The sequence below is a fragment of the Scomber scombrus genome, chromosome 21, assembly GCF_963691925.1.
Source record: "Scomber scombrus chromosome 21, fScoSco1.1, whole genome shotgun sequence".
Taxonomy (NCBI): Eukaryota; Metazoa; Chordata; class Actinopteri; order Scombriformes; family Scombridae; genus Scomber; species Scomber scombrus.
The window spans coordinates 20,496,367-20,514,536 of record NC_084990.1 but is presented as its reverse complement, the minus strand read 5'-3'; the positions used below and the strand labels follow the sequence as shown (position 1 = coordinate 20,514,536).

At 37.8% G+C, this 18,170-nt stretch overlaps 1 protein-coding gene across 1 annotated transcript; it reads right to left on the bottom strand.

Moving 5' to 3' along the window:
- Positions 1-5,251: 5,251 nt before the first annotated feature.
- adam8b (ADAM metallopeptidase domain 8b) lies at positions 5,252-17,694 on the bottom strand. The gene is made up of 23 exons (XM_062442441.1): positions 17,656-17,694; positions 17,127-17,233; positions 16,280-16,353; positions 16,086-16,161; positions 15,545-15,621; positions 15,127-15,331; positions 14,818-14,883; positions 14,671-14,733; positions 14,410-14,579; positions 14,241-14,322; positions 13,997-14,139; positions 13,240-13,426; positions 12,795-12,884; positions 12,153-12,351; positions 10,971-11,073; positions 10,598-10,763; positions 10,438-10,518; positions 10,239-10,323; positions 8,808-8,928; positions 8,505-8,664; positions 8,335-8,382; positions 7,801-7,869; positions 5,252-6,181 (listed from the first exon to the last, which is right to left on the bottom strand). The coding sequence occupies exons 1-23, from the start codon at positions 17,690-17,692 to the stop codon at positions 6,053-6,055; spliced, it is 2,538 nt and encodes an 845-aa protein (XP_062298425.1). The 5' UTR covers positions 17,693-17,694; the 3' UTR covers positions 5,252-6,052.
- Between the last annotated feature and the right edge of the window lie 476 nt (positions 17,695-18,170).

Below are 18,170 nucleotides of genomic sequence, written 5' to 3'. Positions count from 1 at the left end.
AATAAAAATAAAATGACTTTGGCATGATTCTGTTGTTGATGGTTTTTGCTTTTGGTTTGCTGTTCTGGTGAATTTCAGATTGTTGTTTTTATATAATTTTACAACCACATGATTCAGAAATTTGGCCGAAAAAGATTAAAGCAACAGAAAACAGAATAAAAGTCAGAGCCCGACCCAGACTGGATTTAAATACATAGTTACATCATCTCTTATACGTGAGCACGTTGTTCCTTAAAATCTGTCTTAAAATGAATGATGATTAACATATGTAGAGTGTTTTTGATGGACAAACTATTACAGAGGTGGAAATATTCTAATTCTTTATTTAAGTAAAAGTACCAACACATATTCATGTAAAAATATTCCATTCATAAATCCTGTGAATTTGAATTCCTGTTTCAGTAAAAGTAGAAAAGTATTAAAAGTAAAAAATACTCTGCAGACAAATGGTGGCTGTTGAGCTATTACATGGCATTATTAGATTGTTAATACTGATTCATCAATGTGTAAGATGTTACTGTGTCCGCTGCTGGAGGTGGAACTACTTAATACTCAGTTAGGTATTTCCGTCCAGTGGTTCCCAACCTAGGGGTCGAGGCACTCTAAAGTGTCACCAGTTAAATATGAGGAGACCGGAGATGATTAATGGGAGAGAAAAGACAAAAAAAATGCAAAAAAAAAAATTGCCTTTTTTTGCACTTTTCTATGTCCTTTTTAGGAAATATTTAATATTGTCGTCATGCTGGTTTTCAAACAGGAATTTAAATGAAACAATCAGAGTTTGAAGGACGTGTGCAAAATGTTTCAAGTGTGTCTTAAAACATCAGTCAGGAGCCCGAATGAAGATTGAAACCTGTTTTTCTTGCTGTAATCATTCCTCCTGTTCATACTGACCATTAGAAGATCCCTTCATAATGTACTTACAGTGTAAGTGATGGAGGTCAAACTGATCCACAGTCCTCCAAAAATGTGTTGAAAGGTTGATCTGAAGCTAATATGAAGCTTCAGCCGTCCAAATGAGTCAAATCAAGTAGATATCTTTCAACGTTTACAGTCTTTTTAGAGCCAAAGTCCCTCTTTTTGTTACCAAACAGGGAAACAGGGAAACACAAAGAAGGAATTTGATGCTTAAACGACTGTAAATGTGTCAGATATACACTTGATATGACTAACTCAGACAGCTGAATCCTCATATAAGCTTCACATAAACCTTTAAATGGCTATGTGGACATACTGGATGTTGCCCTTCATCACTTCCATTGAAAGCACATTAGAATGAGATCTTTTATTAGTCAGCATGAATAGGAGGAATGATTACAGCGAGGAAAAACCTCTCACTGTTTATATGGACACAGACTGACTTTTAAGACACTTGAAAAATTGTGAACCTGTCCTTTAAGGGGGGTAAATGTCTCTTTAGTGGAATTGTTAAATATTTAGACATCTGAATATAACAAGTGGAGCTCAAAGGATTGGGAAATACCAGCTCAGTTTTAACATTTATAAGCTTACATTGTTTTTTTTTTTTATCTAAAAATTAGAGAAGTAGAGAATTGGGTGTGATTAAAAGGAAAAAGGGAACAAATTAAAGCCTTGCATGACTTCCTGTTGCTTTTTAACAGTTTCATCATCCTTTGTGAAGACTTCGTCAGAGGTGATGTCAGTGCAACAGGTGTGAATATGCAACTGCTGTCACTTCTGAACCGGATCGAGTGACACATTTTTTTTACACAATAGCGTCAGTCAGTTTTTAAGAGACGCACAGCACAGTTGCAGTTTTTGTTGGTATAAAAAAAAAAAGGAGAAGCTGGAAACAATCGAGATAATTTGAGTCGATTCATTTAACCAGTGTTGCTCAGCCTTCTGACCGAGTGATTAATCATGAGTCACCGAGTCGGGTAGATTATCTTGTTCGCTTCTTCCTTCCTTCCCATGATTGGTTATTAAAAGGTTTCCTGGTCCGACCCGAAGACTCACTTTGAGCCAGAATCATCTTGTTTTAACATTTGTGTGTCAGGAGATGATTTATCAGGAGGGAGGAGAGGGGCGGGGGGGGGGGGGGGGGGGGGGGGGGGGGGGGGGGGGGGTGTTGCAAGCATGAAAAGAAAAAAATAACTTGGCAGGTCACTTCTGTTTGTCTCTGGAGAGTTTTAGATTAAAATCTCTGAGATGTGGACGGTGGCCACACTGAAACTGAATACCAGGGGGAATCAAACTCATCTGGCTTAGTTTGAAGACGTTTAGATCAGTCTCGACCTTTGACCCACTTTTATGTTTCTCTGTAATGCTGCAAAAATGTGAGAGAAAACTTCTTGAAAACGTGGATCATAAGTTACCACGAGGAGATTAAGTTGAAACATTATCTTTCTTGGTTTTTTACTGTAGCCTGCGTTTTTGGGAAAGTCTTGTGGTCGTCTTTGTGCATTATCTCAAACCTTTAGAGAGAAAAAACAACCAACTCCTGGCAGCATGTTTGAGTAAACGTCTCGATTCGTTTGAGGTGGAATGTTGTCATCACATATCATCTCTTCCAGGATCTTGCCCAGTAAACCGCCGATCCGAGTTGGGGCAACAAGCAGAGACAAATACTCGCTGTAAAACAAGCCACACTGATTGTAAGGCTGCTTGTTTTATTAGATGTTTGGCTCGTGAATCAGAGTGAATCAGAGGAGCTCTCGGTGAGAAACCAGCCCTGCATTCCTCTCCACCGACTCTCTCTTGACTGTGCAGTGATTTAAACTAGCGCTGCAAATCTGATATTCCCCCCACAGTTAAATTTATACATTTTAATGTTGAAGCAGGAAGAAGGAGTCATGATCAGGATTTTTATTCATTAGTTTTGCTGCAGTTTGTCAAAAGTATGTTGACACCCATAAAGAAATGGTTTTCCCCCAGTTTGGTGTGGAAGAACTCTGCTGCCGTTGCACATCAACCCCATCCAACACCTTTGAGATGAGCTGGCCGACCAACCAGCGTTCCCACAGTGCCAGCGTGGCAAAAATAAACTTGGCTAGAGCTGCAGTGACTAGTCACTCATCGGAAAATAAAACATTTGTTGCTTCCAGTTTTTCAGATGTGACAATGTTCTGCTTTTTCTCTTGTCTTGATTTGTAGTAAATTTGAGTATCTTGGGTTTTTAGACTATCGGTCAGACGGAACAAGACATTTGAAGGCGTCGCTTTGGACTTTCTGATGTTTTTTTAATGGCCCAAATGTTTAGTCGAGAAAATAAAATGAGACAATTAGAATAATTGTCATTTTGGAAAGACAAAACAAGACTTTCCAATCAAATGATAAAAGCCTTCGTTGGTCCCTGCATTCCAGAACAACACATTGAAGCGTTTTCTGATCAGATGTCGCTATCGGTGCTAAAAACGTTAATGCTACGAGACAATGCTCCGATTAAAGTCGAGTTAGGAAAGTTTAGGAAAACATCTAGATTTAGTTGACTATTTACTGCTTACTACTTTTCTAAGGTTAGCGGATGTCCTTCATCATGGTTACCACATCAACAACATGGTTACGACCAACCAACATTTCCATAGTGACGCAACGCCAGCGTGGCAAAAATAAACTCTGCTAGAGCTGCAACGATTAGTCAGTCATTGGAAAATAAAACATCTGATGCTTCCAGCTTCTCAAATGTGACAATTTTCAGCTTTTTCTTGTTTTAAATTGTGGTAAACTTGAGTATCTTGGGTTTTAGACCATTGGTCAGATGAAAGAAGACACTTGAAGGCGTCACTTTGGACTTTCTGATGTTTTTTTATTGGCCAAATGATTAGTTGAGAGATTCATCGATAGTTGGAATAATCGTTATTTTGGAAAGACAAACAAGTGTTTCCAGTTAAATGATAAAATCCTTCGTTGGTTCTGATCAGATGTCGCTATCAATGCTAAAATGCAACATCAATAGAACGTAAACATGTTTTTAGGGTTCTTTACTGAAACATCTGATTTTGACTAATGTAGCAATTAATGATTATTCTCATTATCAATTAATCACAATTAATGACAATTATTTGATCTATGTTTTAGATTGTTGGGAAATAGTGACAAATACTCTTTATAACTTCTTAAAGCCCATGGTGACGTCTTCAGATATCTTCTTTTTTTGTTTTTGTCTGATTATCAGTCTCAAATCCAAAGATAATCGGTTTACTGATATGTGACACACACAAAAAGCTTCAGACGTCACATTTGAGAAACAACAACCAGTGAATACTTGATTTTATTGCTTTAAAAAAAAAAAAGACTAAACCAATTATTCAGGTATCAAAATAGTTGATTTTCAGTTGATCTCCTATTAGTCAGCTAATCTTTGCAGGTCTAATTTGACATTTGTCTTAGGGTAACAAATAAAGTAAAAGGTGAAACTTTCACATAATTTATACCTGAATCTTATCCATAAATACATGTTTATACATATTACTGACATTTGTGTGCTGTGATTACTTCTTACTTATCAGCTGAAAGACTCAAATGATACCAATGGTGAGAGGTTTATCAATCAGGCTTTAATCACTTCAATTAATCTGTTCTTTTTCAGCTTGTATCTTTGCTCTTTGTGAGTTTTATAATTGATTTTAAGATTTTGCTGATAAGTCACTTGGTTATATTGTTAATATTTTATCCCTTTTCTTAAATTACGTTGTTTTTTTTAAATCATGTTTTGATCTTTTTCTTTCTTTGCTCCTCATAGTTTTATATCTAATGTATACTTGCTTATATACTTGTTTAATACTTATATCTATTTTGCCTTTTACTCTGTTGGAGCATTTTTTACTGTTCAGCACTTACGTTTGGAAAAGGAATCCATAAACTAAATAATCATTGTTACTATTCTTAGTATCCTACTATTAGAGGAGCCTGAGCAGGAAGTCTAGATGATGGGAGCTCACACTGGGAGTCCGAGGCCGGCCGCAGAGCTCTGACTCATCACTGCTTCTCTGCCCATTTCCTCTCGTCTCTCACTAGAGAGCAATAAATATGGATTAAGTGTTAACTGATGCAGACACTGTAAGCTGGGAAGAACAATAGAGCATCTCTCAGTAGGTTAATAAAATGTTAAAAAGAAAGAGGATAGATGAAGACAGCAGTGAGATGTCGACACTAACGAACTTCATTGAGAAAAATGTAACTTCACAAAAAGAGGAAAACACTGCAGATAAGAAAGTTCTCCGTCATGTTTCATATTCACACACTGATAAAATGTGTTATCAGCTAAAGCAGACAGTCATCACATTTCTGTAGTAAAGTGCACTTTATTTGTTGCAGTTAAAGGCCTCATGACAAAGTTTTTACATTCAATCATACATGACACATCAGGAAAGGGAATTCAGATCATACCGACTAACATTTTGTATTTTTGGATCAGTCACAGGTGCACGGCTGATTTTCAATTCAACCTACAAGGTTTAAACTCAGTGACTGTTGGCCTAGAAAAATATCAGTGCAGTAAAAAAACAAAAACACAAGTAATCGCTCCTCGAGGCTCGGTCATACTCCCTCCTTGGGACTGAAAACAAAGGAGCATGTAAAGGTTTCACTCCCATACTGTATGTACCATTCATTAGTTTTCAAGTAGAGTGCAAAACACGATGAACCTTAAAGAAGGCACAGACTGGCTTTGGACACAGTTAACACAAATATTAAATAAATATTTAAAAAGTAAAGTTTCATACGAGCACCAGTTTGCTCCTGAAAGTGCAACGAGGCAACTTAATGGAAAACTCATTACAAAAGAAAGTTAGCAGGAAGATCTTTTTACAAGCTCACAACAATATGAACTGCAACAGCAGTTAATTACCCCCCCTAAAAAAAAATCACTTTTCCACAGCCGCTGTGAGGCTGTTGGTTTTGAGTCATCAAAGACATTCTCAGTCGGTGAAGCCTCGGTCACGCACCACGTCTTTAAAGGCTTTTGAAGACAAAGATTGAACTCTTTGTCCCCCGTGACTCACCGCTCTGATCCCCAAAACGGATTCTATATGTACGACTGCACGCCGAATGTCTGCTGCTTTGGTAAAACTCGACTCCTTTAATGAGAGTTTCATGTGAGTCTGTGAACTTGTGGCTTTGTTGGGGGCAGAGGAGGAGCGCACGGTTTGATTCGGGCGCCTGAGGGAGGACTGGGCTTGACCGGAGGTACAGGAGGAGGACTTGGTTTGGCTGCCAAACACTGAAAAGGAAAACAAAGATAACATTTTAGATGATAGATTTATGAATGTGTAGCTGTTACATCTGCACCTACAAACTGAGCAGAGTGTTTTTTAATGTTGTTGATCCCACAAAACAGAAGAAACAGTCTAACCCATGACTGAAATTGGGCTACAACTTGAAGATAAGACTTTATTGATCCCCAGAGGCGAATCCACAAGCTACAGCAGTACACAAATCAGTCTAAAGATGTGAGGAACAGATATAGAACAAAACGTCATTGTACATCTCTTTTAATGTACAGTAAACCTAAAAGTGTCTCCATAACTCAGTCTTTTATTAATGTATTTACTCCTGCGGCTGTTTAGTGTTTTTTACTGTCTGATTTTAACTGGTTGACCCTAATTAGTTGTTAATAATGTGTTAAACAAATAAAACCAACAAAGCATCTGAGCTCGATTGAGGCATTTATTTAAACGAGGGAGCGATAAACCTCCACACACTTTAAGTCTTAAGGGGTAAGGAGACTGACTCAGTAGGTCATAATGAGTTTGAATATCTTCTGTATGTAGTATACAAAATATAAATATAGTTGTAGGTTATAGTAGTCGCTGTTTTGTTTATAAAAAGTCAAAAAACAAAAGTCCCTGTTAAAGTTTCTCTGAGCCCAAAAGAGGCATTGAGTTCTAACATTGGAGAAGCTTGAACTAGTATTTAGCATTCCTGCTTGTTTGATACATTACATGCATGTCGTGCACATTTCTGGGTCTATATTTAAACTCTGAGGCTCTGCTGAAATATTTTTTTGCATGATTTACATTCCAAACAACTGCTACTGGCTCTTAATGCAGCTTATCAGTTCAGCCCACGTATGTATTATAAGAGCTGGAATGGACAAAACAAATATAAAACCTCCAGGGATAAAAAAATTCATGATAGAAAGAGTCATAATTGACCGTGTTTGCTATTCAGGAGGTCGAGGTGTCAGCGGTTTTACAGACGTCTCTTTAAAAGTGGTGGTCTATGTGGAAAATGCTTTTTAGGTCACGGGGAGGGGGGGTGATTTCTCACTGCAATACCACGAGTGACCACTGGGAGAAAATTGACTACAAGGCTGAGCGACGGCACGCTATCCAGCTCTGATAATACATCCACGGTTCAGCCTCTGTCTCTTACAGGTCGTTTTAGCTCCTGTCTCTTTAAGGCAAATCACAACACAAGCGTTCTACGATTTAATGCGACATGATTGGCCCACTGCCACAGCAGCTACAACCCGTCTGTGGTGGTGAAGTCGAGGTGAATTTGAGTTAGCAAACTTAGCAGTTCAGCAGCCAAGATGCCACCTGAACGCTCTGAAGTGTGGTGACACTACACGCCTGTTATGTTAGATAAAAACAAGTGCATGAATTGTTTAATGGGTTTCAAATGACGCACTCAATCAGTATCGGTATCACTTTAAGGGTACTTGGATTGGAACGCTACCCAGCCCTAATATGTCCTCTTTAAATTATTATCCAAACTGTAGTCAATTCATTTTCTTTCAGTATGTGAATCAGTTAATCTCAGCAATTTTGTACTTCCTCTCCTCTATATATAAAGAGAGACCTGTGAGATAACTTGAAGGTATTTGGCATGACTCACCTGCGTCTTACTCAGAGATGGTAAAGGTTTAGATGGAGGTACAGGTTTAGATGGAGGTAGAGGTTTTGTCTGTGGTATAAAAGAAATGAAACATAAACACATGCTCATGGTTGAAATCTGGTATGGATATTTCAGCGATTCACTGATTTTATAGTAATATTTCATACATATGATTCATGAATGTCACAAATATGTCCAGATAAGCTGATTTACACACAATTTCATTTTTGTTTTGTATAGAAAAATTACCTTTGCTAAAGACTAAAGTGCTCAACTGTTTTAGTAAATTAGTGAGCCTTTAATTAAATGAATTTTATGTTTTAATTGAGTTTTAACATCCTCCTCTGTAGTTGACAATAAGAACATCTCCTTAATGTGCTTGCAGCCACAAGTCTGAATACAGATAACTTTCTTTATGTATTATTTAATTTACCTCTTGAACTTAAGCAGCCAGCTAAAGTTGCTCTGAATACGATCTTTAGTTTGCATTATGCATCAGATCACATAGCAAGAATGGGGTTTTTTTAAGCTTACCGACTGAGTTTGTGAAGTAGACGACACTGAAGAGAAATTCCTTGGTGGCTGGAAGAAAAAGAAAAATCACAGTGAATGTTTTAAAACTTTTAACTGTAAATCTATAAGCTGCACATATATGTTAAACTTCTTGAATTTTGATTAATTGATACTGTATCACTGCTCAGTACCTGTGGAGCTGTTCTGTTCGGAGTCGCGGTAACAATCAGCGGAGAGCAGACTCGTGTAGCTGTTGTTGTCATGAAAGTGGGTTGGCTGATCTGAGGTCTTTCTTTCACATTTGATTCCTGGAACATCGGGTTCAACTTGCCCGGGGCCGAATGCACTTTCCTGTGAACACAACACTCATTCAGCCTGGAGGGTGAGGGGGGGCTTAAAGCCGGGAAGCAGACTAATAACTGAGCCAGAAATCACACACAAAAGAATGAATCCTTGGGGGGGAAAGAAAACAACAAAAAACAAAAAAAACCTACCTTTTGTAGGTGTAGTTGTCCATGTTTTCCTTCTTACAGCACATCAGCCCTGCGATCAATAAACTGATCACCATGACAACGGACAGAGCCGCACACACCGCGGCTATTATCCCGTTCTGACCTGCAGGCACAGACAGAGGAAATAACAGTTACAGCTTAGGTTTAGTTATAGCTGCACTGTAAGATACACTGAATCTGTTGTTATAATCCTTTTCTTATTCACTGTTCAACAATTTATTACATGCTATATAATGTATGTAAAATTAAACTTTATGAGGGAAAAACACATATGTACAGAGTGCTACATTTATAGTAAGGAAGTTCATTTTAGTCATACTAGCAGCAAGGCTCTAGGGATCAGAGTCAGTCATTCAGTGCAGCATTTTGTACTAAAATATCTCAAAAACTAGAGAATGGACTTCCATGAAATGTTCTCATACACTCTTAGTTCATCTGAGTATAAAATGTAATATTTTTTGTTCATCTCTGACTTTTTATCAAGCGACAACATCAAATACTTTGATTTATAATTGAATATCTGCAAAACTAATGACATTTTCCATCGACATGGAGTTAAACCACATGATTATGAAACTCCAAACAGTCATTTATTGACTCAAATGGCTAAAAAAACACAAACATCTGGGTAGAAAAGTGGCGGTTATTTGTCTGAGGAGTTATAAATTATGCTGACATTTTGTTAATCAACATCTTTCACAATAATTTGGCAGAGATATTTTTTTTTTGGGGGGGGGGGGGGGGTTTCACTTTAACATGTTTCATTTCACAATCAAGCAGTTCACTGGAAATACTAGTTTCAGTATTTCTTTGCCACGTTCTGGGAAAAGGTAGAAAAAAAAGTCCTGTACACACCCTGAGCTGAAGTATTTTACAATGTTGTTCTTCACTGTGTTACAATATATCTTCTTCCCCTTTATTTGTTTTTATTCGTTCACCGTGAGAACTAACATTTTTGCGCAAAAGGTTTTCCGGGTAACATGTCCCTACATTTTACAATTGTAGTAATCACATCCTTGTGCAATAAAAAAAATCTAATTTTTTGGAAGAACTGAAAGGCAACTACATAAATGCTGTTTTTCAATGATTTGATACACAGTGTTTGGCTTAACTAAATCGAGAAAAAGCTGAGTGTTTTAAGGGGGGTGAAGTTAAAGATATATCAGGAACAGAATGAAGTCAATGTGGGAAGAAATAGGTGCTCACTCATAATGAATCATTGATGTTTCTTACTTACTGGAAGAATGATTCAATGAGCAGGTGTGACCTGTTTTTGTCTGTACCTCTCACTAAAAGCCGACCTTAAGTTTAAACTAAATACGATTTTGTATTTAGCAAATAAACCTGTTGACAGTTGTAATTTGCACATATCTACTGTCTTAAAATCTATCTAGTGAAGTGTTTTTTTTTTACCTTGAGGTAAATCTGCGTACTGGATGTCACAGTGAGGTGGAGCCCAGCCAGGATCACAGTGGCACTCCTTCTTGTGATTACACACCTAAAGATAAAAAGCAATAAAACATTAATTTAGACCTGAGTCAAGCACTTGGATTTGAGTCATCGAACCCAAAACAGCTACAACTCATTTTAAACTCTCAAATAAATCACTAACCCCGTTGTTGTTGCATTTCTTTGCACAATCCTCCTGTTTCCCGTAAACTGCGAGGTCCATGCATTTGTTGTTGAGGCAAACCTGTGCACGAATACAATGCTTGATTCACATCCAACATAAATTTAAAAAATGTGATATGTCTCTCGGCTGAAAGGTCTACCTTGTTCATTCCACATCTGGTTCCTTCAGACACCATGTCAAGGCTTCTTGTCTTGTCGTCATCCACAGCTAGTTTACACTCTAAGCCGTACACATTGTACGCTGCTCTTTTACCTGTGATGGAATCGCCTCCTCCCTCACAAAATATAGATCCACACTTAAGATTCCTGCAAGAAAGAAATATAAACATATTGATCAAGAATCTGCACAAACATAATTTTTTTTTCTTATTTCATCATCGCTAAATCTTAACTTCTAATGTGCCATTCTGTGCCTTTTCAGCACTGTATCATTCAGGAGCATTTTGTGACATTTGTATAGAAACTAAGCTAACATCTTTAGCAGGGTGAAAGTGCTGATGATACTGTACGTACTGTGTACTACACGGGGTGTAGCCAAATTTGCTCCTCCCACAGTTAGCGCCTTCTTCGCCCCGTTTGTTCAAGCCGAAACACGTTTCTGCTCCGACTCTGGTCCCTGAGAGAAGTAAGAATTTATAGTTAACCTCTTAGAACTACGAACACTATTTCTGCCAAAATGTTGTGATAATAAATCGAAATTAAGAGAATATATACTTCAATCTATGATGATCTATGTGATCATTTTGTCAAAATTATGAGATAATTTTAATTTATTAAGTTTGTACTATATATCTTATAAATTTGACTAAATAGTCTAAATTATAGTTCTTAATTTTAAGAGGTTTTTTTATAATAGTTTAGCACTGACATCACTTGAGGAAATTTATCAGATTTCACACAGCTGCCTCTAGAGATACAAAAGGCTTTATAGTACTTTTCTCACAGACAGTAGTAATGGAAAAACATGTTGATGTGGAAAATCTGTGGCGTTCCTCATTACTCCCAACATTTTTTATTTTATTCTTGGCATAAATGATCTTCCATAAGAGCATTGCTGTCATTACAAACTCATGCTGTGCAGCCAAACATTACTCATACCCCACAAAACGTTATTTTAAATTCCAGTGAAGGTCCCAAAGTTTCCAAAGAACCAAATGTGGGGAAAAGGTGTATGAAAAAGGTGTATGGACCAAAGACCTAAATCTGTAAAAGGCAGAAGAAAGTCTGCACACTGTAGCTAAAACTATACCTGAATTGGGAGCAACAGTGTGCTGACTTTCTTCTGCTTTCCAGGAACAAGGTGTATAAAATGATGCTCAAGACCTGTAGAATATTTTTCCATTTGATTGAGCAGTGCAGCCATGATGATGGGAAGTTATTATTTATAGACATGGTTAAAACAAGTCTTCAAATAGCTTTTGTAGATGCAGAGACTCTCCTATTTTATGTGACTGTGCTATTAATTCAACTCTTTGTAGTCCCTTATGTAATAAAACGGCCACTAGTAAATGTGTATCCAACTTGGAAAGATTCATTTCCACCATGTGATGCTGAAATTTACTGAAACTGCTGGAAATAGATGAATATCTGGAGCTCCTTAAGGCTCAGACTATTGCAGATAAAATGAAAACTGGTGCAAGCAGTGACTTTGTGTTCACTTGAATAACCGCACTGACAGCAGCGTGTTGGGTGTACCTGGTCCGAACAGCCTCCAGCAGTGCTGCTGATGTGAGGGGCACTGGCCGTTGTAGCAGTAGCCTTCTGCCTGGTCGTAGCACGGTTTGCCGTTCATCTCGAAGCTATCTTCAGGACAATCCCCAGACACTCCAGTGCAGTATTCAGGCAGGTCGCAGTCACTGGCTGACTTCCTGCATATATTTCCTGCCTGTCTGAACTGTGAATTAGAGTATATTTCAGGTGATTTAGTATGTAATGTTAGTCAGTCTGGGTTTATAACAACCTTGTGTATTTATGTGATATTCTATGACTTGCTCCACCTCTCACAGTCCTTGAAACTGTCATTTTGAGGAAGGATGTGGTGAGTAACAGCTTATGAACAGCAGGATATCACCCTCTGTTTCCTGTTATTATTATTGAACTGCTGCTGTTTAATTTGCTTGTAAGTCCAAACCTCCTGCCGCTATTTAAATGCCCATAGTTTTCAGCTGTCAGCAGGGTGTGTCTGAATGATTGGCCTTTATGGAGCTGGCACGCTACATCCACTGACAGTGAAACTCAACAGTCTAGAGAGAGGTCTTTTATATCATTTGAAGCAATTCACAAAACAGAAATGTTTATTTTGGATTTTTGGCTGAAAAAAGTTGAATTAAAAGCTACCTGACAGTTGTCACAGCATTGTCCATGGGCACACTGGGATCCTGCAGTCAGAAGGCAAGTTGAGGCATCACAACAAGTGTTCTTGCATTCCTAGAAAGAGAAAAAGAAACCCTTTCAGTTGTGTTATGTTTGTGTTTCCAGTTACACCTCGAACAGGAACAGACTCTCTAATATCTCCCACGCAAGCATCATCTCTGCCAAGAATCTGATAGGACATGAAGGTAAAGGAAAACTATTAAAATCTTTAGTTTTATGGCTAAACTCCAGTTTGGGGTTACCTTCCCTCATATTAGCTGTAGCCTCCCTTACAGGAAACCACACCAGTCCACTAAAACAGAAACACCCAACATACAGCTAAAATGGTATCTGCCTTCACCAGAGGATATATTTAAATTTTCCAATGTCCAAAAAGTGACTACTCCGCAAGAAGAAGAAGAAGTTTTACCTCCACTGTGCCACAGTCACACTCCTCTCCTGGGTCAAGCATGGCGTTGCCGCAGGTAGGACCCACAGTGATGATATTAACAGAGGTGGGTTTCAGCAAACACCCAGGCTGAGCTCGCGCCAAGAATTCAGCAAGCTGGTCCTCGCTGCAGCCGCTGAAGAACTCTGGGAACGCTAGACTTCCTATCCTAAAGAGGAGCAAAGCAAAAAATATTCAACACCTAAGATACTGAGCTAAAAAAAAAACTAACCTAACCTGAAAATTACAGCCATATGTTATTGTTGAACTAGTCATTCCAAAATCATGAGCATTAATCTGCTGCTATAACAGTTTTTCCACCAGATGTTGGAATCTGGCTGCAGGGATTTTCTCCCATTAAGGCACGAGAGCAGACTGGTCAGCCACTGATGTTAGGGTTATAAGATCTGGCTCCCAATCAGGTGTTCCAGTTCCCAAAATTGTTGGATGGGGTTGAGGTTAGGGCTCTGTGCAAGCAAGTCAAATTCTTTTAGACCAAACTGGGAAACCCATCTCTTTATGGAGCAGGCAGTAAGATTGCCCTTCATTCGAACTGAGAAATCTAGGTCGTAACGAAGACCACATACTCTATGAATGTTCATAATGTTCCAGCTGAAATATGATCCTTTCAAACAGGCAACACAAAAAAAAATCATCTAACATTTTTCTTGTATCTTGTAAAAAAAATTTAAAAATACATGCAGATGAACCAGAGTCTTGCAGTAAGTAGGTCATTTACCTGAGCTTGTCTGCCATCACACAGTTCCCACTGCTGTATAATGGACCACACATGCAGCCCGCAGAGTCGTGGGACAAGCCAAAATTATGTCCCATCTCATGAGCGATGGTGGAGGCGAGGCCAATTGGGTTGTTGTGGTGATCCTGGTGGAGAAATGCAGAGCTGTCACTTGAAATTCATCTTTAAAATCCCTTAATCTCCTGTTGTTGAAGGGTTAATGTAAGTTAGAGGTCATTAATCACACCTGATTGACTCCCCCTGAGTTTTCTGTACACATGGCGAACTTGTTTGCCAATCCGACTGTATCCCCGAAGAAATCTTTGCCCCTGTTGAAGACAAAAGGTGAACATTAGGTTAAACTGGTGATGTAACTGTGTTCATTATCTGGGCAGGAATCTACAAACGATCCTTACGTCACAAACTGGGCGTTGTCATGGTTCTTCCTCTGCAGAAGATCAGCCTGGCGCCACACAAGGAAATTGTCCAGCGTAGTCTCTGAATTAATGTCAACATCGATGTAGTCTTTATTGGACCAAATCTCCAAACCCACCAGCATGACGTGAATATTCAAAGGTCGATACAACTGCAGGCAGAGGAGGAGACGTTTTTCAAAAAAATGAGTAAACTGGAGCAGCGATGGCAGAGCACCAGACAAACAGCTGAAAAAACCCTACCTTGTCAACGTGATTTATGACTCCAAGGATGCGGGATTTAGTCCCACTTCCATATCGTTTATACTGGAAGAAGAGAAAAGACAAACATATGCTGAGATTTATTTACTGATGGAATAAAAGCTATAAAGGAGTTGAAGTGATATTTACCTCTGTGTTGTCCACCACCACAAACAGCTCGACGAACCGCTTCAGCTCTGCGATGGGTTTAGATTTCTGAAAGGACACAAATAATCAACATTTTTTAAAAAGCACAAAAAGTTCAGACTGTGACCTTTGGTATGTTTTTATAAAGCATCTATTATCGCAGATGTTCAGTACTTGTCTTTATTATCTTTTTCTATCCACATTGTTAATAAATTATCATATTCTAATCTATGAGTATTTTCATACATCTTGGAACACGTTTTAAGGAGATTTAAAGATCCATAATGTCCTGGCTGAATGAGATAAACCTACCCATGATCTGGATCTGAAGAGGCCAGCGAGCTTAGGGGTCTTGTCCTCGTCCTGGTCGTACTGCATGGTGGTGTTGGAGGAGGATCCACAGCTGGGAGTGCCGCTGATCTTCAGGTGTTCCTGTCTGTAAACGGCATGATCTCCATCGTCTGACTGTCCCAGAGGCTCTATCAGGTAAACCTGCTGCCGGGCTCTCACAAAGCCACTACAAATACAGGAAAAGAACAAGAAAAACGCTTCATTTGTGGATATTCTGAGGTCAAATTAGGCCAAAATGTTGCAAGACTAATAGAAATTGTGTTGTTTAGCATATTTGCGTTCATCTATGAACAGCACTTATCAACACAGGCTTAAAAAAACACTTTAAAAACTGATTACGAAATATCATGAAGCAAGTTGTAAACTCTGAACTACTTACCTAATGCCTGAACAGATTCCGACACTGACAGCAGAGTCTGTCACGCCTTCAATATGTCCATGATAGTAGCAGTGCTCCTAGATATAAATCAGACAGTGTGATGACACATGTTGGCTCCTATATCAGATTTTACTTCAAATATATTATTCACAAAGAGTTCTTTTGTTTTTAATGTTCATGAAATCATGTATCACAGGTTGGGAATGTCAGATTTTTATCATGTTTGGTTCACTTCAACTTCAACTTCACTGTTAAGATGAAACAAATAAGTTCTTGATGTTACCAGAACTTTTATAATTAAGAAAAATACTCAAGTATGCAGATAAAATAGTAGTATTTATAACAGAAATGTCTGCATATCTTTTAGATTATAAAATAGTTTACATTTTCTATTGTAAAAAAAATCCTTTTAAATTTAACTAATATTTAGGGCAAAAAGAGATTTTTTTAAAAATACCATTATTGTTATATTTCATGTCTGAGAATAGTACTGGGCAGCAAATGAAAAACTGAATATGGTATATTTATGATTAAATCTCACCTGATCAGGTGATGACGTCACTCGTTTTCCATCTCCTGAATAGTGTGTTTCTGTGTAGCCTCTCCCAATAAGATTCCTATAAAATACAGACGTAAACATCAATAACATCCTTTTCATACACTTAAAATCAAAAATATCTAAAAGAAAATATATATACGGTAAAATTTTGAAATACTTAATTAAACCATGTTTACCTGTTTTTTTCCAGATGAATTGTGTGGTTGGTCCCTTCAATGGCCAACTTGTACTGCACCATATCAGGATAGAGCTGCAGAAAATAGTCCATCAGTCACATGACAACCATTAACAATTACTACAATTTCCCGTGGTGGAAGAAGTACTTACATCTTTTACAAAAGCACCAAGTTATTATGATTATAAATTATATATTAATTTCATATCTATATCTTTTCAGTATCAAAAGTAAAAGTACTCATTATACAGAATTTCCCCTTTTTATAATGTTCTATCATTATACTGAACATACTGTATATTATTGGATTATTGCTGATGCATGAATGTGTAAGTAAAACTTTAATGGTGTATTGTTGGGTGTATTCATCTATAAAATGCAAATAATGATGCTATATTTAGATCTAAACTCCTTATCTGCAAAGTAACAAGTAGAGCAGAGACAATTTTGGTTTATCGTAGAGTAGAGCTACAACAGATAGCATATATTACATATTCTTACATATTATAGACATTAGTATAATTGCAGAAATGGAAAAAGTATGTGGTAATGTCACCATTACATAGTTGTGTGTGTGTGTGTGTGTGTGTGTGTGTGTGTGTGTGTGTGTGTGTGTGTGTGTGTGTGTGTGTGTGTATCAAATGTATCAATAAGTACAGTAAAAGTAAATTAAAAATAGCAACTGAAAATAAATAAAATGTGTCTTTTAAATGTTAGTAAATTAAAGAAATAATAAAAGTTAAATCAAAAAGTACGTAAAACATTAGTTAGCATAAATAAACAGTAAATGTACCACTTTGTGAATAGTGTGTGTTGTGTAGTGTGATGTACAGGTGAGGTTGGGTTACCTGGATGTCTCGCGGGCTCCTCTTGTGTCTCCCCTGCAGTCTCTCAGGTCTGACCACCTCATATTGCTGCACGTGAGACAACATCCCAGAGCTGTGCACCAGACAAACTACACACCAAAAGCACATCAATGTTAATATTAAATACATTCAAACACAAGGCTACATTAGTTCCCCCAGGGGCCCCTGAGCACTGAAGCTCATGTCCCATAAACCAGTTTTGGACAGTCTGAGTTAACTGCATGTTACAGAAAGGAAGTCTTCGGCACTACATGATTAAATACATATTATAGTTTATATAAGTGCTGATATATAAAAAACTTTTTTATGCAGAGTTTTACACACAGAGATACAGTTTATATCTTTATAATAAGTGGATATAATTATTCCACATTCCAACATACTTCTCTACTGAATTGGCTTGTTACAGTAAAACCAGTTTGTTGCATCAAACCAATAAAATGTCTAAAAAGTAATTAAGTTTCGCTCAATAAAAGCAACATTAAAAGAGAATATATAGATATAAACTTACCTAATGACAGCCACAGTGAGAACATGTTGGCTGCCATGACAACACTCTCCTTCTCTCGCAGCGCCGTCAACGGGTACTCCACCGTGAATCATCGGGGCCAGCTTTTTTACCGTTAAAGCCCCTCCTCCGGTTTAGCCCCGTTTCTTTCTTATCGCCGCCTCCCATATTTACCGGAAAGGATATAGCTGTAGTCAAGCAAGCTGTTAAAACACTGCAACAGACTTCCGATATACAATAAAAATGTTTCAATATGAATCAGAAAAGTAAAGACGTCACGCCTAATACGTAAGTTTACGTAACGTTTCGGACATGTGGCGCTACCGTTGCCTAGCAATGCTAACTCTCTGAGAAAAAAAAGGCAAACTGTTTTTAAAGGTTATCCAACAGTATCATTATCATCAAGATATATTTAATGATTTAATACATGTGATAAATGGTTCTGAAAAGAACCCAACGTTTAATTGGACTTTCACTAAATAGTAACATTAATTAGGAGCAGGATGTGGGGCAAAGTG